The sequence below is a fragment of the Nannospalax galili genome, unplaced genomic scaffold (assembly GCF_000622305.1).
Source record: "Nannospalax galili isolate Female #2095 unplaced genomic scaffold, S.galili_v1.0 scaffold800, whole genome shotgun sequence".
Classification (NCBI taxonomy): Eukaryota; Metazoa; Chordata; class Mammalia; order Rodentia; family Spalacidae; genus Nannospalax; species Nannospalax galili.
The window spans coordinates 3,235,818-3,256,919 of NW_008347125.1; the positions used below are offsets into that span (position 1 = coordinate 3,235,818).

The 21,102-nt window shown below is 40.7% G+C and overlaps 1 protein-coding gene across 1 annotated transcript in view; it reads left to right on the plus strand.

Moving 5' to 3' along the window:
• Nucleotides 1–20,677, plus strand: part of LOC103742484 (protein FAM47E-like) — a 36,443-nt gene extending 15,766 nt beyond the window's left edge. Inside the window, exons 4-8 of the mRNA XM_029568541.1 lie at nucleotides 1,592–1,736; nucleotides 4,532–4,732; nucleotides 12,050–12,205; nucleotides 16,135–16,212; nucleotides 20,200–20,677. Coding sequence (XP_029424401.1) covers nucleotides 1,592–1,736; nucleotides 4,532–4,732; nucleotides 12,050–12,205; nucleotides 16,135–16,212; nucleotides 20,200–20,277 — 658 coding nt within the window. The 3' untranslated portion in view covers nucleotides 20,278–20,677. The remainder of the gene's footprint in view (nucleotides 1–1,591; nucleotides 1,737–4,531; nucleotides 4,733–12,049; nucleotides 12,206–16,134; nucleotides 16,213–20,199) is intronic.
• Nucleotides 20,678–21,102: the final 425 nt, after the last annotated feature.

A 21,102-nucleotide genomic window follows, 5' to 3' on the forward strand; every position in this document is an offset into this window, starting at 1 on the left:
TTACTATATAGTTCCATTCAAATGAGGCATCTAGACTAGGAAAATCCATAGTCATGGAATGTAGATTAGTACTTACTAAGAAGAGGAGATGGGAAGGATAGGGGAGGGACTGTTGATGACTATGGTGTTCCTTAGGGGGTAATAAAAATGTTCTGAAGGAAGATAGTCATGTTGCTTGCAAAACTTTGGGAATGTATATGTTACTGGATATACCCTTGAAATGTTAAAAATTTTGGTTTCTTCTTTAGATAAGGTCTCGGTCATCCCAGGCTAGCCTTGAACTCACTATATAGCTGAGGATGTCTTTGAACTTCTGATCCTCCTGCCTCTACCTCCCAAGTGCTAGGATTACAGGTGTGTGCCACCATGCCCAGATCTTTTAGTGGTGCTGTGGATGAGATTTAGTGCTTTGTATATCTATAGCCCCCAAATTTTTAACTTAATAGTATATGAATTATATTTTAATTTTTTTTTGAGACAGGTCTAGCTGGCCTGAAACTCACTATGTAGACCAGGCTGTCCTCCATCTCACAGAGATCTGCCTTCCTCTACCTCTCGAGTGCTGGTATTAAAGGTATGCACCACTATGCCCAGTGTATAGAAAGTGTAAAGAGCCATGAGCCTAATTAGGAAACCAATATAACCATAAATCCCTTAAAGTGGCAACTGGCCTTAAATTGGAAGCCTGGCCTTGCTCAAGCTTTATCTACTGGTTGCTCCCTGGACTGATAGAGACTATTTATGCAGCCAACCTGTCTCTTTTAGTGCCCTAAGATAGCTTGCCTGCCTGAGAAAATAATCTTGGGAGAGAGACCCTCAAGGACACTAGGCCCTAACTCTTATAGCTCTGTTCAACAGAGTTCCTATATAAGTGGAACTCCTGCTCCCCTCTTTGGGGAAGATGCTTGTTTTCCGTGATGACTTCTGTGCTTTGCTGTGTTCTCAGAATAAAGAAGACATATTACTTGCTTGTGACAGGCCTGAGTCTGAATCTTATTTCTTAACTTTAAACTCCTTCCTTTTTATGCTCTCCTAAATCTAACATCTGGCTATATTTCAACTTTAAAAAGGGTATTTTGTGAGTCAGATGGAAAGTGATTGCCTTTGACATGCTCAGATTTATATTTTGAAATGATCACTTTGCCTACAAAGAGTAGATTAAGGATTGGGAGGCCAGAAGGAAAAATGCCGAGACACCGCTTGAAACAGTCCAGAGAGGCAACAGTTCAAGACTTCAGAGATATGGGAGAAAAGGGCGTGTCAAGGATGCTTGCTCTCATTGTCAAGACTGTAGTTTGGCTTTAAGTGTAGTGCTGTGGGCCTCTATCTGGTACATATGTTAATAAGTGGTACTCATAATTTTAAAAATCGGCATAATACTTGTGTTTTTAAATTGTAGTTATGTGTAGTTATTATGTGCTTGTGTTTATGGTACTGATGATGGAAATGTGATCTTTGAAAGATTAAAAGATTAAGATATAATTCACGTTGACCTTTTGAGAGACTGATCTCCTTTCCTAAGGATGCTAGTTAAAATCCGCTTGGATTAATTGCTTCTAATCTAATTCTTTGGTTGTCTCATTGTCTTTAGGCCCAAGAAGATGCCAGAATCACATTCAGGCCAGTGGCTTTATAAAGAAAAGCCTAGTGAGGTGGACTTGCTCTGTAAAGACAGTCTTCTTCATGAGAATGTGCGCAGAGGAGTTTGTGACTTTTGCCACTGGGCTACTGCCTCTGTAAGTTAATTTGAGTACCTCTGCTTAGACTTTTCTGTGATTTTGTATGAATACCTATACTACCTGCTGAAAACCAAGCTCAGTGTGTGAGGCCCTGGGTTTAATCTCCAGTCCTGAAAAAATAAGCTAAGTTCAAAGTTGCTCCTATTAAAAAACAGTGTTAGAGTAAAATCTCTCAAATCATGAGTCATGAAGGAATCAGTCTGTCCTGTCAATGACAGTGGAAATGTTTCAGGTAGATGAAACTTCTGGAAAACTTGCAAGCTTGGTGCTAATTTGGATGCTTATGTTGGTATCTTGTACTGTCGCAGTGGTTAATATGTACTTTTCCGATTTATAGCAAGACTCTTTTCTGTCTCTCACTCTTGCTCTGTTTCACGGCTCTCAGTCATCCTTGATTGTGAATTTGGGGCAGCTGTGCTTGACACAAAATGCTTTTCTGAGGGAACAGACTTCGCCCTTGGTTTTCAAGGTCTTTCCTTGCCTTTCTTCCAAGAACTTTCGTTATTTAATACCTGTTCTGAAGTCTTCAGAGTTTTTGACTCCTGATGCTTTTCTTGCTTTTAAGACCTTCCAATATTCATATTCCTCCCCCAATTTTTAAAATTTGCATTAAGATTTAGTCAATGTATTTTATGTTTATTTTATTACATTCATTTATTCATTTATTTATTCATGCACACACATGCCACAGTGTGCGTGTGGAAGTCAGAGGACAACTTGTGGGAGATGGTTTTCTCCTTCCACTCTGTGGGTCCCAGGGATTGAACTCAGGCTATCAGCCTTGGTGGCAAGCACCTTTACCCACTGAGCCATTTTGCTGGCCCTATTCAATGTATCCTATTTCATCAGCAAATGACTGTCCTCCAGACTCAAATATAATTCAGTTAGTTTAAGGGAGAAAGTAGAATTACTCAGAAAAGTATTAGGAGCTTCAGACACAGCTAGATTCAGGTGATAAAATGCTTTTAGGCCCAGTGCCTATGTCTTGCTGATCCTTCCATCTGACTTTACTTTCAACAAGTTTTCCCCAAGAGATGCCAAAAGTCATCAAGAATTAATTAAGGTTAAACTTACACTACCAGTGAGCAACCTAGTGGGAAGACAGCAACCCTTTTCCAACAGGGGCCAGCCCAGGGCTTACTCACTGCATGGGCCACATGCCTGTGCCTGAATTAACAACATGATTAAGGAGATGGAATGTGCTCATTGGCTACAAGTCTAACCCTGAGCCCAAGAGGTGGGGTGTCCAGGTTAGCTGACTGAGACAGAGGTGGTTGCTTCTGGGATGTTGGACAAGGCAGTTGATGCTCACTGCCTGCTACCCACAGCAGTGCTTGCCCATAATCTGGCTGGATGGGATTGCCTGATTCCTATCCCTTTGGCCTCTCTCATTCCTACTGCTGGAGACTACTCCTCTAGGGTACATCTTAAAGATGGAGGCAAAGAGCCCTCCCTACACAGGGAGAGAAATCCGTTTCTTGACTTTCATTTTATGTGTATGAGTGTTTTACCTGAATGTAAGTGCACCTGTGTCATGCAGTGCCCATGGAGACCAGAAAAAGGTGTCAGATCCCCTGAAACTGGAGTTATGGAGGATTGTTAGTCACCATGTGGGTGCTGGGAACTGAACCTCAGGGCCTCTGGAAGAGCAGCCAGTGCCCTTAACTTCTGAGCTGCCTCTCTAGGCCCTGTTTCTTGACTTTGAAAGCGTTACTATTGTGTATGTGTGTGTGTGCGTGTGTGTGTGTGTGTGTGTGTGTGTGTGTGTGTGTGTGTGTGTGTGTGCGCGTGTGTGTGTGTGCTTGTGTGTGCATGTTTTTGCACATGCCCCAGTGAGCATCGTGTTCTCCACAGAGGACAACCTTGTAGAACTCATTCTCTGCTTCTACCTTTTTGCGAGTTCAGGAAATGGCTTCAGGAAATCAAACTCAGGTCATCAGGCTTGTGGGGCAAGAGATTTTACCTAGTGAGCAATTGCTGGCCCTGTATCCTGACTTTTGGAAGAAGTGGCCTAGTGTCACCTCCAGCCTCCCTCTAGCTCCTCTCCGACCCCAAAACCCAATTTGCAGGTGTGAGCTAAATCCCTGCCAGTCTGCCCAAGATCCCTGAGTACCAGCCCTAGTCCCCATCTGCCACCCATATCCTCTCTGACAAGATAAAAGAAACTATCACAGACAGGAAAAACTCACCAAACTTCATTCACAAGTGTGCAGGGCACGGAAAGGTAAACAAGAGACAAAACAGCTGCAGCAGGTAAACAAACCAAACAAATAAAACCCCTTCAGTTCTCCTTAAAGAAGTTAGAGGCAAATGCTATCTCTGGTACTGAGGAGGAAGCCCTGAAACAGTGATGCACATTAACACCCCTAAAACTTAGTCATTGCTGGTAGCAACGCTTTCATCACGACAGGCTGTGTTGAGAAAGCTTGGTGCAGTCTGATTAGATCAAGGAGGCTGGCTGAGGCTCCGCCCAACAGTTTGCGAACGGAAAAGAACTTGCCACTGGAGAGGAGAGGATGGTCTTGTGGAAAACTTGGGTGAGGATTATAAGAATGAACCAAACTGAGGGCCAGTGAGATGGATTATTGGATAAAGACACCGGTCCCCAAGCCTGATGACCCAAGTTCCGTTGCCAGAACCTCATGATGAAAGGAGAAAGCCAGCTCCCACAAGTTGTCCTCTAATCTCCACATGTGGCATGCATGCGTGTGTGCATGTACACGCACACAGTAAATAAATGAATAAAACATAACTTAGCTGTCCTTGATTCATGCACTGTGGTGTTCTTGCAGGGAAGTTCCAAGATTGATGAGGAGTTCATCCTGCAGCAGTTTGACATTGACTATCAGACCAGACACAGTTGTGACGTGCTCCGTGTGATGAGGCTAAACCAGGTTCCTTGGGAGCTAAAGAAGAGTGTGGGGCTGGGTAAACTGCAAGAGGCAGAATTCTCCCAGAAACTGGAGCATGGGCGAAGTCTGCAGAAACAACAGGTGACTGCAGGACAGCAGACTGAAAAATCTCAAAATTAGGCATTTTTTTTTTTTTTTGGTCGTTTTGAGACAGGGTCTCCCTGTAGCCCCAGCTGGCCTGGATTCGCTATGGTGACCAGACTGGCCTCGAACTCCCAGAGATCTGCCTGCCTCTGCCTCCTGAGTGCTGGGATTAAAGGTGTGCGCCACCACGCCCGGCCAAAATTAGGCTATTTTAAAGTCTTAAATGTTATTGAATTCTGGTATTCTAGGGGCATTGGCTTTTAAAAGTAGACCTCTCAGAATATGATCATATTTAATACATTTGATAAATGAATGAATATATAATATCTACAAAAGTGATTCATACAAAGAAGGTATATCATTCAAAATTGTTAATATCTGACTAGCCATTTTCAGAGACAATCTTTTTATGTGTTTTATATGTTGAAACTGTAACAGCCAGTAGAAATATTAATGAATGGTTATTATTTATGAGCAAGACAAATGTACTAATGATTGTGAACATTATTAATTTTATGCCCAAAGAACTCTTGAATTTTTATCTGAGTTATATTGACCACACACCTGCATTCTTGATCTTATACTTTTTAAATTTTGTTTGTTTTTTTACATGTATGAATGTATTGCCTGCATGTATGTAAGGGTACCTATGTTGTGCAATGCTCACGGAGGTCAGAAGAGTGTGTCGGATCCCCTGGAATTGGAGTTATGGACAATTACTAGCCACCATGTGGGTGCTGGGAATTGAATCTGGGTCCTCTACAAGAGTAATCAGTACTCTTAACTGCTGAGCCCTTCCTCCAGTCCCTTTCTAAAAATTTTTATTTATTTTTATTTTATATGTTTGAATATTTTGCCTGTATGTATGTGTACCTGTGTATGCAATGCCCACAGAGGCCAGAAGAGGGTGTTGGATTCCATGGAACTGGAGTTACTGATGGTTGTTAGCTGCCATGTGAATGCTGGGATTCAAACCCCAGTCCTCTGCAAGAGCAGCCAATGCTCTTAATCACTGAGCCATCTCTCCAAAAGACCCTGTTTCGATCCAGGAAGAAAGATCAGTGGGTAAAATAAAAACAGTCTTTCTTTGTAGCACTGAATGTCCTGGTATGATCTATATAGCCTAGGATGGCCTTGAATTTATGGCAATCCTCCACACTCCTACAAACATCACAGTGCAGATCTGCTGATGACAAACTCTTTCAGCTTTTATATCTCTGAATGAAAATATCCTTATTCTGTTTTTACTTTAGAAAATTCTTTTTATTTTATGAGTGTTTTGCCTGCATACACGTAAGTGTACCTCATGTGTGCAATACCCGTGGAGGCCAGAAGAGAGCGCATTGGATCCATTGAAACTGGAGTTATGGACAGTTGTTAGCTGCCATCAGGGTGCTGGGAATTGAACCTGGGCCTTTTGCAAGAACAGCTAGTGCTCTTAACTGCTAAGCTCCAGGTTCAGTGAGAGACCCTGTCTCAAGGGAAAAAGATAGATAGCAATAGAGAAAGACATTGGGCATCGACCTCAGGCTTCCACACACTCACAAACAGGTACACACACACACACACACACACACACGCACTCTACACAAAAACACATACAACACACAGCACACAAATAACATACAATACTCATCCACATCACACACCACCATATACACACACACCACACATACACACCACACACATATAGAACACACACAAGACACATGTAACACACACAACACACACAAAACACATACCACAAGAGTCAGCACTTTACCCACTGAGCTATCTCCCAAGCCTCCACCATATCAGACAGTGTCTCCCTGTAGCCCCAGGTGGCCTGGAACTCTCTACGTAGATCAGCCTGACCTCAACAAACAGAGATCCTCCTGCCTCTGCCTCCTAAATACTGAGATTAAAGGCGTGCACCACCATGCCTAACCACAAAATACTTTTTAAAAGTGAAGACGGAGCTGGAGAGATGGTTCAGTGCTTAAGAGCACTAGCTGTTCTTGCAGAAGACCCAGGTTTGATCCCAAGCACACAACACACAGAACACACAGAACAAAAAATTAATACATATACAACATGCACAACACACATATAACACACACATAACACAGCATACAACAGACAACATATCTATACAACCCCCCCACACACACACACAACACGTACGTGCACATGCAGTATTTTGTGATTATCGAGTTCCTGGTTCATGGCTTCTGTTCTTACTTCAGTACTAAAATTTGTGGTTCTACTACCTTCACTGCATTGTTTCTGATGAGGAACCTGGTTATATATAATATATGTATATTATATATTTTCATGTTTCTTGTGCTTGGGGTTCATTTAGCCTCGTTTAACCTATGGGCTTATATTTTTAATAAAATTAGATGTTTTGCTTTTTAAAATTTGTTAGTATATATTACTTGTATAAAAGAATGGATTTCTTCATGACATTTTCATACATGTATACAATCTGCTTCCATAAAATTTGGAAAACTTTTGATGGTTAGTTCTTCAGATTTGTTTCTGTTTCTCAACCCTCTCCCTGTCCTAGTACATGTTAAGGAGGCTGCTTGGAGCGTTCTGCTGCTCTGTTCAGCTGTTTTCCCTTTGCTTCCTGTTTGTCTACTAAAATGTCTTTAAGTTCTGTCATCTTTTTTCTGAAATGTTTGCATGTTTTTGTCTCCTAATTATAATCTTCACTTCTAGAAGTCTGTTTGGGTCTGTCTTCCATGTCTCTACTTAATCTTTTTAAACATGAAATGTAGTTTCAGCAACTGCTTTGATATCCTTGCATGCTCATCATAACTCCTATACCTGTTCTGGGTCAATTCCCAGTAACAGGCTTTTTTATATATAAATTTTTCAGAACTTAATTGATTTTAAATTTATTTGTATGAGCGTTTTTACCTGCATGCATGTAAATGCACCACATGTGTGTAATGCCCACAGAGACTACAAGAGAGCATCAGATTCCCTGGAATTGGAATTATGGATGGTTGTTAGCTGCCCTGTGTGTGCTGGGAACTGAACCCAGGTTCTTTGCAAGAGCAGCCAGTGCTCTTAACTCCAGAGCCATCTCTCCAACCCCCAATTCCCAGTAACCAACTTTTGTCCTCATTGTGGACCATGTCTTCCTGTATTTCTTCATGAGTGGATGCTAGGCATTGTGAATTATTCCTTACTGAGTGTGGTAGGTATTTTACATTTTTATAAATATTTTTGAAATTTGTTCTGGGATATAATCAAGCTATTTGGAGATGTCTAGTCCTTTTGAGTCTGGCATTTAATATTTATTGGGAAGAGCAAAGTTATGTTCAGTCTAGGACTAATTATTTCATGCTACTGAACAAGACCCTCAAGTGTATTCTTCCTGGAGTCCTTGACCCTTCATGTTGTCCAGGGGGAAGAGGGCTCTGGCCCGGTGGGACTACCAGGTGCTTCTCCAGGCGTTTTGGCTGGTTGTTTTCTTGACCGTGGGTGGCTTCCCATGCACATGTGCACAGAGGAATCCTTTAAGCCTTTGGAATAATTTCTCTGTGCATCTCTTTTTCTGTTGCTCTGCACCGGGAACTTAGCTGCCTTGGTCTCCCTGGACTCTTAGTTTTTCTGTCTCCTCGATTCAGAGTCCCACGGGTTACTTCTAGGCTCCTCCTCGCTCTGCGTGTCCTGGAAACTCTTTCCTGACAGTCAGCTGGTGGCAATTATGGCACTTATTTTGTTTGTGGCTTTTCTCTTGAGGATCCTGGTCCTTTGTTACTGAGGTCCAGTGTGTTGTAAACCACTGATTTTCTTTTCTTTTTTCCTTCTGTTTTTCAAATGTGGTAGGTGGGAGGGTAAATTCAGTCCATATCTGGACATGCAAGTTCCTATCTTTATTTTTCCATTCCACATAGAGTTGTCACACTGCTATACTCTGCCCTTTTAAAACATTTTTTATTGATTCTTTTGGGAATTTCATTCAATGTGTATTGATTGTATTCGGATCCTTTCCCCCATCTCTGTCCCCAATTTACTAGCCCCTCCTGATTTCATGTCCTCTGTTATTTTTTAAAAGGCATTTTGAGTTTCATTTGTTTTCCCAAATGCTCTTCAGTGTGGGTCCATCCCCTGGAGCTTGGTCACCCACCCAGTATCACACCCTTAAGGAAAACTGACTCTCAGCTTGGAGAGATGGCTCACTGGTTAAGAGCACTGGTGCTGTTGTAGAAGACCAGGATTCGATTCCCAGAACCCACATGGCAGCTAACAACTTTCCTTAACTCCAGTTCCAGGGGATCTGATGCCCTCTCCACAGGCATTGCATGCACAAGGTGCACCCACACACATGCAGGCAAAACACTCATATACACAAAATAAAAATAAATAAAATATTTTTTAAAAAGAAAGAAAACTGACTTTCCCTCTCTTAGCAGTGACCAATTGCCAGTAATTCCTCAACTAGGGCTGGGGCTTCTTTCCTCTGCACACTTGCTTGGATTTTGTTTGGCTTGAGCTTGCTGAGGTCATGTGCATGTTGTCACAACTGATGCTCTTCTTTAAAACTCTGAGGTTTTGTGCCGCCTTAGCTTTGCTCACAGTATTCTTTCTGTCCGAAGTCCCCCTGTTCCCTATTTGGATCTCTGTCCTTCTTTACATGTGGACATATGCTGCTGTGGAATTTTTTTTCTAGGTCCTTTGGTTGACATCACTGTATTTTGAGTTCTCATCTCTCATAGAGCTTTGTGCCCTCTTCACTTTATATCAATTCATCTATCTGCATTTATATTCATTCACTCAACAGACATTTCTGAGCATCTATATGTCCAAAAGTTTGGGAACAAATGGCACAAAAATGGAGAACTACTTCCTACATTAAGGAATTTATAGTTTAGTGAAGTCAACAGGCAAATGATTAACTTCACTGAATGACATCATGTGTGTACACATGGAAGAAGTAATCGATTCAGCAAGTGCAGGGTGAGGGCGGTTTTGATAAAGGCTCAGAGAAGACATTATGATTATGCTGGGTCTTGAACAATTACTAGTAAGTTAACAACTTGAGTTCTTCATTGTGGAAATAGTGTGGGTTCCATTTCTTTCCCTCTCCTTCCCCCTCTTTCTCCCAGTCTCTCTTTATAGGTTTAATTCAGCAATTCTCCACTGAGGGAGATTTTTCCCACTTCCCCTTCTTCCAAGGATATTTGGCAATGCTTGAAGGTGGACTTTTAGTTGTCATAGCTCAGAGGGTGCCACAGACATCTCGTAGGTAGAGATCAGGAATGCTGTTAAATATCCCACCATCAGTAGATCAGTTACCTCTCCCAGCAAAGAACCATTGAATCCTAAATGTCAATAGTGCCAAAGTTTAAGAAACTGCACTGTAATTCAACAAATATTTACAGAGCACTGTCACGCCCTACGTGTTCTAAATGCCAGGAAAATACAGTAGAGAATGACCTCTGAAACTTACATTTTAGAGGGTGAAAGTCATGTGGACTAAGAATAAAAATAGAACACATTAAACAGTGATTAGTGCTAGTAAGAAAATGAGGCAAGAAACAAAGACCAAGAGTATATTAAAGATTGCAGATTTTAGATTGGGTGGTTGGAGAAGATGCCATGGAAAGATGGCATAAAGAAGGCCAAGAAAGGGGGACTGGAGACATGGCTCAGTCGCTAGGAGCACTGGCTGCTTGTGCAGAGGGCCCAGGTTCAGTTCCCAGTACCCACATGGCAGCTAACAACCATTTGTAACTTGTTCCAGGGGATCTGACACCTTCTTCTGACCTCTGTGGGCACTGCATAACACCTATGTACTTACATACATACAGGCAATGTACTCATACACATGAAATAAAATAAAAATAATAAAAATTTTAAAAAGGTTCAGAAAGGAAGTGTATGAGGCACACAGTCAGGGGTGTGAGGGGGTTGTTCTACACAGAGGAAGGAGGCCAGTATGCTTGGAAGAGTGTGCTGAGTCTAGCTCTGTAAAGGACTGTCCCCCCATTGACTGTTATATTAGATGTTTTAGACAGACTGTTTAACTCCAGAATTCTATACACATTCCACTATGTAGTCTAAATATAAGGGGGAAGGAGCTGGAGAAATGGTTCAGAAGTTAAGAACACTTGCTGGTCTTCCAGAGAATCCAAGTTTGGTTCCCAGTGCCCGTTATCAGGCAGCTCAAACTGCCTGTAACTCCAGCTCTATGGGATCTGAGGCTTATGGCTTCCTCAGACACCTGCTCTCATGTGCACATACTTGCACACAGACATACCAGACACACATCATTTAATAATAAATCTTAAAAAAATAAATATGAGAAGAAGCAGAACTGTGGTCTTGTGTTTCTTTGTCCTGACCAAGAGTTAAACCCTTATATGTGATAAGACAGTGTGTGTGTGTGTTTTTTTTTTTTGTGTGTGTGTGTGTGTGTGTGTTGTATCTATAGTATGAGGCTTTTAATCAGTTTGAAGTTCTCTTTCTATCCTTAGTGCATGCCTGTGGATTGGCAGAAAGAGAAGGGAGATCTCATCTTCTCTCTTTCTCTCTCTCCATCAAAGAGGCAAAAGGTTAGGGTTAGGTAGCTCTTTGATCAAAAATAGCACAGCGCTTCCAAGACTGAACATAGTGCTGAGTCTAGTAAGTTTAATAACAATGTTTTGGTTGAGTGAGTCTTGTTCAAGATTATTACCCAGGGGTGAAATATGATTTTTTCCTGATTTCTAGCTGCTTTGCATGTATTATTTCCTATCATAACAATATTCCTCTGGCGTTGCATACTATTGTTCTCTCCATTTTTGATAAAGAATTTAAGTGGCAATAAAGTGGACTCAGCTTCTGAGTGGAGGAAGGCTGGATTTTAGCTGGTCTGTCAATATCCAAAGGCCATGTTCTTAAGCATTGCATTATTTTCTCAATTATGAATGTTTTGTACTTGTTTTTAATTTTTTTTATTAATTTTGTTTTGTGTGCATAAATGTTATGCCTGCATACATGTAAGCGCACCCATGTTGGGCAATGCCCGAGGAGGGCAGAAGAGGGTATTGGATCCCCTGGAACTGGAGTTAAAGACAGTTGTTAGTGCTGGGATTCAAACCGGGTCCTCTGTAAGAGCAAACAGTGCTCTTAACCGCTGAGCCATCTCTCTAGCCCCTCGTACTTTTTTTTGTAAAATCAAAGCATACTGAAAGTTTGTAAAATACTTTGGCAAGGACAATCTATAAATTGAAAGATGGGACACAGCTTTTATAAGCTGAGCCTTGGAATTATTGAAATGACCAACCAAATTAAAAACTACAACTAACAACCTTGGAATTATGTTACTTTCTCTAGAATCCTTATAAACCAAAGAGGGTGAAGATGAGGTATGGCGCCTGGTATCTGAACACCAACTTGTGGAAAAGTCAAAGGGTTGATGAACCTTTGATGGACCCCAAGCTCTCTCATAGAGCTCAAGATGAGGATTTCAAACAGCAGCTTCAGGAGCAGGTACGTACGTGTGCTGAGATTGGGTCATCTGAGCCCAGGATGATCACCTTGTGGTATGATACAGAGATTCCAGAGTCTTACGGCTTGCACATCAGATTCAGCAATGAGAAAGGCAGGATGAGCTGTGGGGAACGTATAATAAGCAAGACTTGAAATCTGGCTTCCTGGTAAGCATGGTGTCTCTAAAGATGAGCCGCCACTCACAGCACTCCCACCATTTAAATAATTCCATGGATAAATGCCCAAAAAGCAGTTGACCCAGTAGAACCCGCTCAGGGCTCAGAACAGGTATGATGCCATGGGGGCTTTGGGGGTTCCAGTAGGGCTTGTTTCCTATCAGCAAGGGATGAACATCAAAGAATTCAAAACAATTTTATACAATTCAGTAGTCAAAGAATCTTTCTGAGAGAGGACAAAAGTGAAACACTTTGAGATGACAAAGGAATAAATTCACACAGGAAAGATGTGTTCCCGCCTTACTGAAGATAAGCTCTGTGCCTGCCTGCCTCCAGTGTACACAGATCTATGGGAAAGAGGTAGTTACCTTAATTCTGGAAATTCAGAAATATTCCACGTCACAGGAATCTGACGAGCAGATTTGGGAACCTCTTCTCTTTTACAGAAGACCAAAGTGTTTTCAGGCAAAGTGTTTTCAGATAACGGGTCTGAAAACACCTTAAATGTACAGATATGGCTGATCCTTCATCAGTAATCACCCACAGTTTGCTGCTGTAGTTTGGAAAGCTGAGGCAGGAATGGTGGTCCTTTTTCTCTTTTCAAGTTTGCATGTATAGAAACGTTTCCAGTAGTGGGTATGACACAAATTTATGAGTACAGCATGTTTTAATATGCTTCAAAATAATAGGAATACTATTTAGCAGAATTTCTGAGTGCATGTTTTTTTGGAACTGCTTACATTTATGAAAATTCAATTCATAAGATTATTCTAGTACTTTTAAACTAACAAAATTTTGCAGTGAATTAAATATTTTAAAACAATACTTACAAACTTTTTCTTTAGGGCATCTAGGAGTTTTCTTTAAAACATATTCTAATTTGTGTGTTTATTTTTGTTTGTGTTGTTTTGTTTAAGGCCAGGTGTCATTATGCAGCCCAGGCTGGACCTCTCAGGGATGAACTTATTTTTGTTTTTCAAGGCAGGGTCTTATGTAGTCCAGGTTGACCTCAGGTTGCTATGTAGTCAAGGATCACCTTAGACTCCTGGTTTTTCTGCCCCAGGCTCTCAAATGCCAGTATTATAGGCCTGTGCCATCAGGCCCAGCTTTAAATTTATTTTTTAATTTTTAAAAAATTAATTTTATTTTATGCATATATGTGTTTTGCTAGCACGTATGTAAGTGCACCATATTTGTGCATTGCTCACAGAGGTCAGAGAAGGGTGTCAGATCCCCTGGAACTGGAGTTACAGATGATTGTTAACCACTGTGTGGGTGCTAGGAACTGAACCTGGATCCTCTGCAAGAGCAGCAAGTGCTCTTAACCTCTGAGCCATCTCTCCATCCCCTTAAAAAATATTTTTAGGCTAGGCATGGTGGTGTATGTCTTTAATTCCAGCACTTGGGAGATAGATGAATATCTGTGAGCTCCAGGCCAGCAAGGGCTACCTAGTGAGAGAGACCCTGTCTCATGCTCTCCCCCCCAAATATATATTTTAAGGCATTCTTTTTTAAGCTTATGTTTTAAAATTAATATTCTAAATAAGAGACTGTTTTTTCTTTTTAGTGTGTATGTATGTGTATGTATACACAGTGTATACTTGTTAATGTGGCTGTGTGTACATGTACATGCATGCGGAGGCCCAAGGTCGATGTCGGGGGCCTTTCCTCCATTGCTCTCCACCATTCTTGTTTGAGGCAGGGTCCTTCACTGAACTTGAAGCTAAGTTCAGCTTAGGCTGGCTGTCAATGAACTTCAGGAATCAACCTGTCTCCAACCTCCAACACTGAGGTGACAGAAATGGGTCACCCACACATACATTTTTATTTGGATTTTGAGGATCTGATCTCAGATACTCATGCTTATGCAGCATGCACTTTGCAGACTTAGCCATCTCCCCAGTCCCCTAAAGACTAATTCTTAAGGGGCTGGAGAGATGGCTCGGGGGTTAAGAGCACTGGCTGCTCTTGCAGAGGACCCAGGTTTGATTCTCAGCACCCACATGGTGCCTAACAACCATCCATAACTCCAGTTCCAGGGGAATTCAACACTCTCTTCTGACCCCGTGGGCATTGTACAACATGGGTATACTTACACACATGCAGACAATACAATCATACACATAAAAGAAAAATAATAAATACAGCTGGATGTGGTGGTGCATGCCTTTAGTCCCAGCACTCGGGAGGCAGAGGCAGGCGGATCTCAGTGAGTTCAAGGCCAGCCTGGTATATATAGTGAGTTCATGTCAGCTGGGACTACAGGGAGACCCTGTCTCAAAAAGACAAATAATAATAATAATAATAAACAATAAAAATATTATTTTAAAAAGACTAATTCTTAACAGTTTAAACAGCTTTCCAGGAGTTTGAAGCTAGCCTGTGCTACTAAGCAAGTCCCTGCTCCTTTCAAAAAGGAAGAATAACAACAATTTCCAAAATATTTTATTTTGATGGTAAAAGCTATTTAAGGTGTTTGTCAGAGTGCTTATAATCAACTAATGAGGAATAGTGTGATTTATATTTAGGGATAATGGTTGATATAACTATTAAAGTAAAAATGATTCATCATGAGATTTAGACACGGGAAAGATTCAAAACAATAGAATTGTTCTATGACAATTAAAAATTGTATTTATTTTTATGTGTCCGAGTGTTTCGCCTATGTGTAGGTAAGTCCACTATGTGCATGCAATGCCCGTGGAGGCTAGAAGAAGATGTCAGATCCCTTGGAATTGGAATTAAGGAAGGTTGTTAGCAATCATATGGGTGTTGGGAACCCACCCTGGATCCTCTGCAAGATTGGCCAGTGCTCTTAATTATTGAACCGTTGCTTCAGTCCCAGTAATGTTTTTTTGAGACTTGGTTTTGCTATGTAGGTCAGGTTGTCCTGGAACTCATGATTTTCCTGCTTCAGCCTCACAAGTGCTGGGATTATAGGCCTGTACCCATCATGCCCAGCCTACAGTAATTTTTATAAATCACACTTTTGTAATACCTGATGGATGATTTAGACTGTGCACTGTAAATGGTGCCACTGCAGTAGTGTATTAGTAGGGGACAGCCACTATGAAAAGACAATAGTCTTACAGGCAACTCAAGAGTTTTCACTGTCCTTAGCTGATTGGGTTAGGAAGATGAAAATGGTATTAAAGTATTGAATTATAATCATGTAAACTTTGAATTTTTACAAATGAATGTAAAGAAAAATGAAAAGTATCCTTGAATATTGAGGATTTGAGGACTAAATCAAGTCTGTTTTGATTGTTGTGCCCTTTGGAATTAAGGTCTATAAATTATGGGGTAGGTAAGATGACTCATTGAGTAAAGGTGCTTGCTGCCAAGTCTGATGACCTCAGTTCGATCCCCAGAACTCACATGGTAGGAGAAAAACAACTCCTACAAGTTGTCCTCTGACTTCCACTTGCTTGCTGTGATATGTGCAGGCACATAAATAAATGTAAAAAAATTTAAGATCTATAATTTGTAGATATGTTAGTCTCAGGTTAGGTTCTAGGTATCCTAAGTCAAAAGTTGTCTAGTTGGTAAAATGTGTTGCTTATCCTTCATACAATGATAAGGAAAAGGTGGACAGGGAGACAGTCAGGTGCCTGTGAAAGCCTTCATATTTCTCAACTAATGAACTTTATTGAATGTGCATATTCAAAAGTGAGAAGGAAGCAGTCACACTGAGGTCTTCACATATAGCTTCTGACCAGTTTCTTTATGTGTTCTTTTAAACTGCTCTTTCAGGACGAGTTACTTGCAGAACTTCATGGAACAGTTGCCTTTAAGAACTTTGTTCTAAGCAGGGGCTACAGGATGCCAAAGGTGAGTGAAATGTCATTTCACAGAACCCTGCTGAAGGCTTTGAAGACCGTATGGGGGGATGTGGGCTAGAGAGAAGGCTCAGTGGTTAAGAGCACTCACTGCTCTTGCAGAGGACCTGAGTTTTGTTCCCAGCACCCATGTCAGGCAGCTCACAATTGTCTGTAACTCCAGCTCCAGGGGATCTGGTACCCTCTTCTGGCCTCTGAGTGAATCTGTACTCACACTTTCAAATACACACACATAGACACACACATATATTCATAATTTAAAATAAAATAAGTCTTTAAAAACAAGTTAGCAGTGGGCAAGAAATACTTAGCATCCTAACTTAATCACAATGCTCCTCTCACAGGCCTCCACTAAGCATTCAACTTAGTGGCCAAGATATGGCCCATTTGATCTCTGCTACTGTCAGAGGCACCCATTTCTCTGCTACTTTTTGACTCACTTTCCTTGGAACCAAAGTGAAATGAGTGGAGGTGCAGGGCATATACCTTACAAAGCCTGTTTACTAAGACATCCTGAGTTCTCTAGGAACTCGTTAGGCCGCCTTTACTTTCATATCTAAGGGCAAAGGTCTGTGGATTCAGTCAGCACAAAATAGAGTTGGCATTTGCCATTTTATCACTATAGTGTGAGCTCTGTCTCAAGTAGAAGCACACTAGGGCAAAAGCTCACATCCTAGGGCCCTGTCAGCAGCCTCTGTCTTCTGTTCTGCCTTCTCCCTTTTCCACAAGGCTTTTTCTCTTGTGACATGTTAAGCTGGCTCCAGCCTTCTCCATAGAGCAGCCTCACACATACCTCCAACTTGATCACAGCAGAGGTCAGCCAGCAAATCAGAGGAGGACCCACAGCTGCACACCCAGACCAGCCCTGCCTCCAGCGGGAGACCAGATAGGCTTTCCAGGCCAAAGTCACAGCTAATAACAGGTCATGCACTTGTCCACTGTCCTCTGTGTGTATGTCCCTTGGTTTCCTCAGGGGGCAGAGTAGCCAAGGTACTCAGATGTTGCTAGGAATGGGACACTGGATTTCTGCTTTTTCTTTTTCCCCTTCCTTCCTGCCTTCCTTCCTTCCTTCCTTCCTTCCTTCCTTCCTTCCTTCCTTCCTCCTTCCTCCCTTCCATTGTTGTTGTTTTCAGACAGGGTCTCATGTAGCTAAGGCTGACCCTGAACTCCTTATCCTCCTTCCTCTGCCATCCACGGTCATGTGCCACCACACCTGGCTTGGCTTTCTATTTCTCAAGAGTAATAGAACCGGGGCTAGAGAGATGGGTTAAGAGCACTGGCTGCTCTTGAAAAGGACTCAGATTTGCTTCGCAGCACCCACATGGTAGCTAACACCTGTCTGTAACTCCAGTTCCAAGGAATTTGATGTTCTCTTTTGGCCTTCACAGACATTGTACACACAGGTGCACATACAGTCAAAATACTCATATACATAAAAAATTTTAAAACAAAACAAACAAAATAACAGTAGTTTGTAATCAAATGTACATACTGAACATGTTTAGAGCCAGCCTTGCTTTAGGTAAGTTTAGAGCCTAAGGGAGAGCTATAGGATTAAGAACACTTCACCACAGAGCTCAGTGGAGTGCCTCCTTTATCTCTGAGCAACAGTAATAGGCCCACTAGCTATATTTAATGTACTTACACAAATAATTAGATATTTATACATACTGGGTTTGTCATACAATAGCTGATCTATTGATCTATATATATAAGGCTCACATAAGTGTATTTGTCTATATTTATATGTAGAATATATAAAACATACTGATTAATATTTATGCTATCATATATTGTATATATAGTTTTGTACATTATATAAATATGATTATATGGTATATATATATATATATCTTTGTTTCTGTTGTTTTTTTAGATGACTTTGAACTTTTGATCTTCCTGTCTCAACTTTCCACGTGTTAGGATTATAGGCATAAACCACCATGCATGGCTTCCTTATTTATTCTTAATATTAATGCACTATGTATTTATTTTTTAATTAAAAAGTATGCTTATTTATCCATTTGCGTGTGTTTGTATGTGTGTATGTGGGTGGGTGCACATATGCCATGATGTACATGTGGAGGTCAGAGAATAACCAGGAGTTCTCACCTTTACCACGTGGGCTCCAGGGATTGAACTGGCAGCAAGTGCAATTACCTGTTGAACATTTCACTGACTCCTTTAAAATTTTTTAAAAATTATGTGCGTGTGCATGTGTGTGTGTGTGCACACGCAAGTATGTGTGTCTCACTGAGGCCAGAGGAGGATGTCAGATGTCCTCTCTGTCTTCTTCCCTTAAGATAGGGTCTCTCACTGAGGAGACCCTAAAGTTCACCATTTTCACGGACTGGCTTGCCAGATGAGCTCCTGGGTGTGGAATGACTTTTACAATATGGACACACTCTGAACAAATGACTTTTACCAGTCTTGCAACCAAAAAGTTACCGTTTGAAATGTAAGCAAGCTCACTGAGCCATGTGCTTCTCTTGTGATCTGGTCATATGGTCTTAATCCCTCAGGACCCTTCCTTGCTCTTCACCCAAGATAGTATGTGAATGTGTGTGTGCGTATTTTACATATCAAAGCATTAAAGTGTTGCAAACAGTGTTTTTCTCCTTGCAAATGATGAGAGAAATTGAGAATCATTTGTAGTTGTGTGTGTGTGGTATTCTAGATCTAGGGATCAAAGAGCAAAATTCTTCTCTGATAAGATAAGGGTGAGTCAGACTTTTATTTCCCCATTTCATGCTGGAGATACTGTTTTAATAAAGAATTAGCAGAGCTTTTGCTGGGGAACACAGTTCTGAGAGAAATCTGAAGGAACAGGTTTTTAGAAGTTAAGGTCCACTTTTGACTTTAAAATGAATGTTAAGAGTCAGGCTATCTTTTTTATTGTGTAGCATTAATTTTGGATTTGAAATGCTGCACCTAGGATTAGCTTGTTTCTGCTTCCCCAGTGCTGGGGCTATGAGCACGCTGGGCCATGCCTGGCTTTTTATATGAATGCTAGAGATTCAAACTCAGGTCCTCAATGCTTACATAGTAAGCATTCTTACCTGCTGAACCATCTTCCCAGCTCATATTATGTATTTCTACCTTAATATTTTTAGTCTTAAAGCTTGCCTTTTCCATTTTAGTTTGTCCCCTATTGGTTTAATTCATTCCGTTGATGAATACAGTTGTTTTGGACAGAAGGAGAGATGGTGTCCCTGGACCCAACCGAGACTTTGAGAATATCTGTCACTCAAACTCCTGTACTATTTTGTCCCTTTACTATATCCTATAGTCTCCATCTTCTTGATAAAATTTCATCTAAAAGAAGGAATCCATTGTAGTAAATGAAATCAGGTATGGTGGCACACAGTTATAATCCCAGCACTTGAGACACTGAGGCAGGAAGATTACCATGAGTTCAAGGCCAGCCTGGGCTACAGTGTGAGACTTTGTCTCAAGAAAGTGAAAAAATAAGTACAGAAAAGTGAGTGCAAATTAAATACATATGTATACACACATAACACATATATGTGTGTGTATATATTTATATATTGTCACTTAAACTTATATGTGAATATTCATTGTTTTTAACCCATAATGTGTGTATACTGTAATTATATAGTCACAGATGTCATATGAACACATGTACTTATGTACATTTACCAGTGTCTGCTACTGGGTTATCTACTTTATGCACTTGCCATAGCTACACAGATGAATCCCAGGCCTTTAACAGCATGAGCCTGTGCTGAGCTGGACTGAGCCAGACTTGGGCTCAGAACAAGTATGAATTCAGTCAGAGTATTTCTGATGCTGGACAGCCACCTTCTGAAGACCAACGTCTGTCATGGTCAAATTATCAACTACAATTTTGTGTAGTGTAAGGAAATAGGTCAGAGTGAGATTTTTGGGTTAGGGTAAGAGAAGGACTATGCAGTGTTCTAATAAATCTAATAAAGCTTCTCTTATTTTTTTTCTTTAGTTCTTTGAGAAGATGTATGCAAAGAAGAAAGGTAAATCTTGGTATAGTAAGACTCCCCAGAATCCCACACAAGCATAGAAGAATCTTGGGAAGAAGATTAGACAGATTTTACTGACTACATACTTGACTATTCGCCCTTATTTTAAACATGAAGTAGAATATGAAAAGTGCCCCACTGTGTAACCTTCCACTTGTCAATATCCATAAATGTCAGATCTAATACTTATGTTTCTCAATGGCTTTACGCGTTAGTTAATATTTTGTTGTTTGTTTGTTTGTTTTGAGACAGGGTCTCCCTTTAGCCCTGGTTGACCTGAAACTCATTGTGTAGACGAGGTTGACCTACAGTTTGAAAACTCACAGAGCTCTACCTGCCTCTGCTTTCTGAGTTCTGGGATTAAAGGCATTCTCCACCACAGTGCTTGACCTGTTTTGAGTTCTTGTTTGTTTGTTTTTATTTTATTTTTTTGAGTCAGAGTCTTGCTATGTAGCCCAGGCTGGCCTCTAACTAGTATTTCTAGCCTCCCAAGTGCTTGGATTACAGTTGTGAATCAACATGTCTGTCTTAATTTTTGTATTTTTATCAACTATGGGATCAATACTCATGTATAGCCTTCTCACAGTTTGTGTTATGAAATTACATAGGTATATTAATTTGTAAAAATAAAATCATTATTAAGTAGAGGCAAAATTATTCTGTTGTATTCTCCCAGGTTATTACTTTTCCTGTCTTTGAATGAGTACCTTTTTTCTTTTTTCTCCACAGTATTATTTTCTTTCATTTTCAGTTAAGCTAACTGAGATCCCCCTTTTAGGTATGGATCTTGATAATGTGTATCTACCATACAAGGTCAAAAAGTTTAAAGAAAAATCAAGGCAACATATATATTTTATTACTTTTAA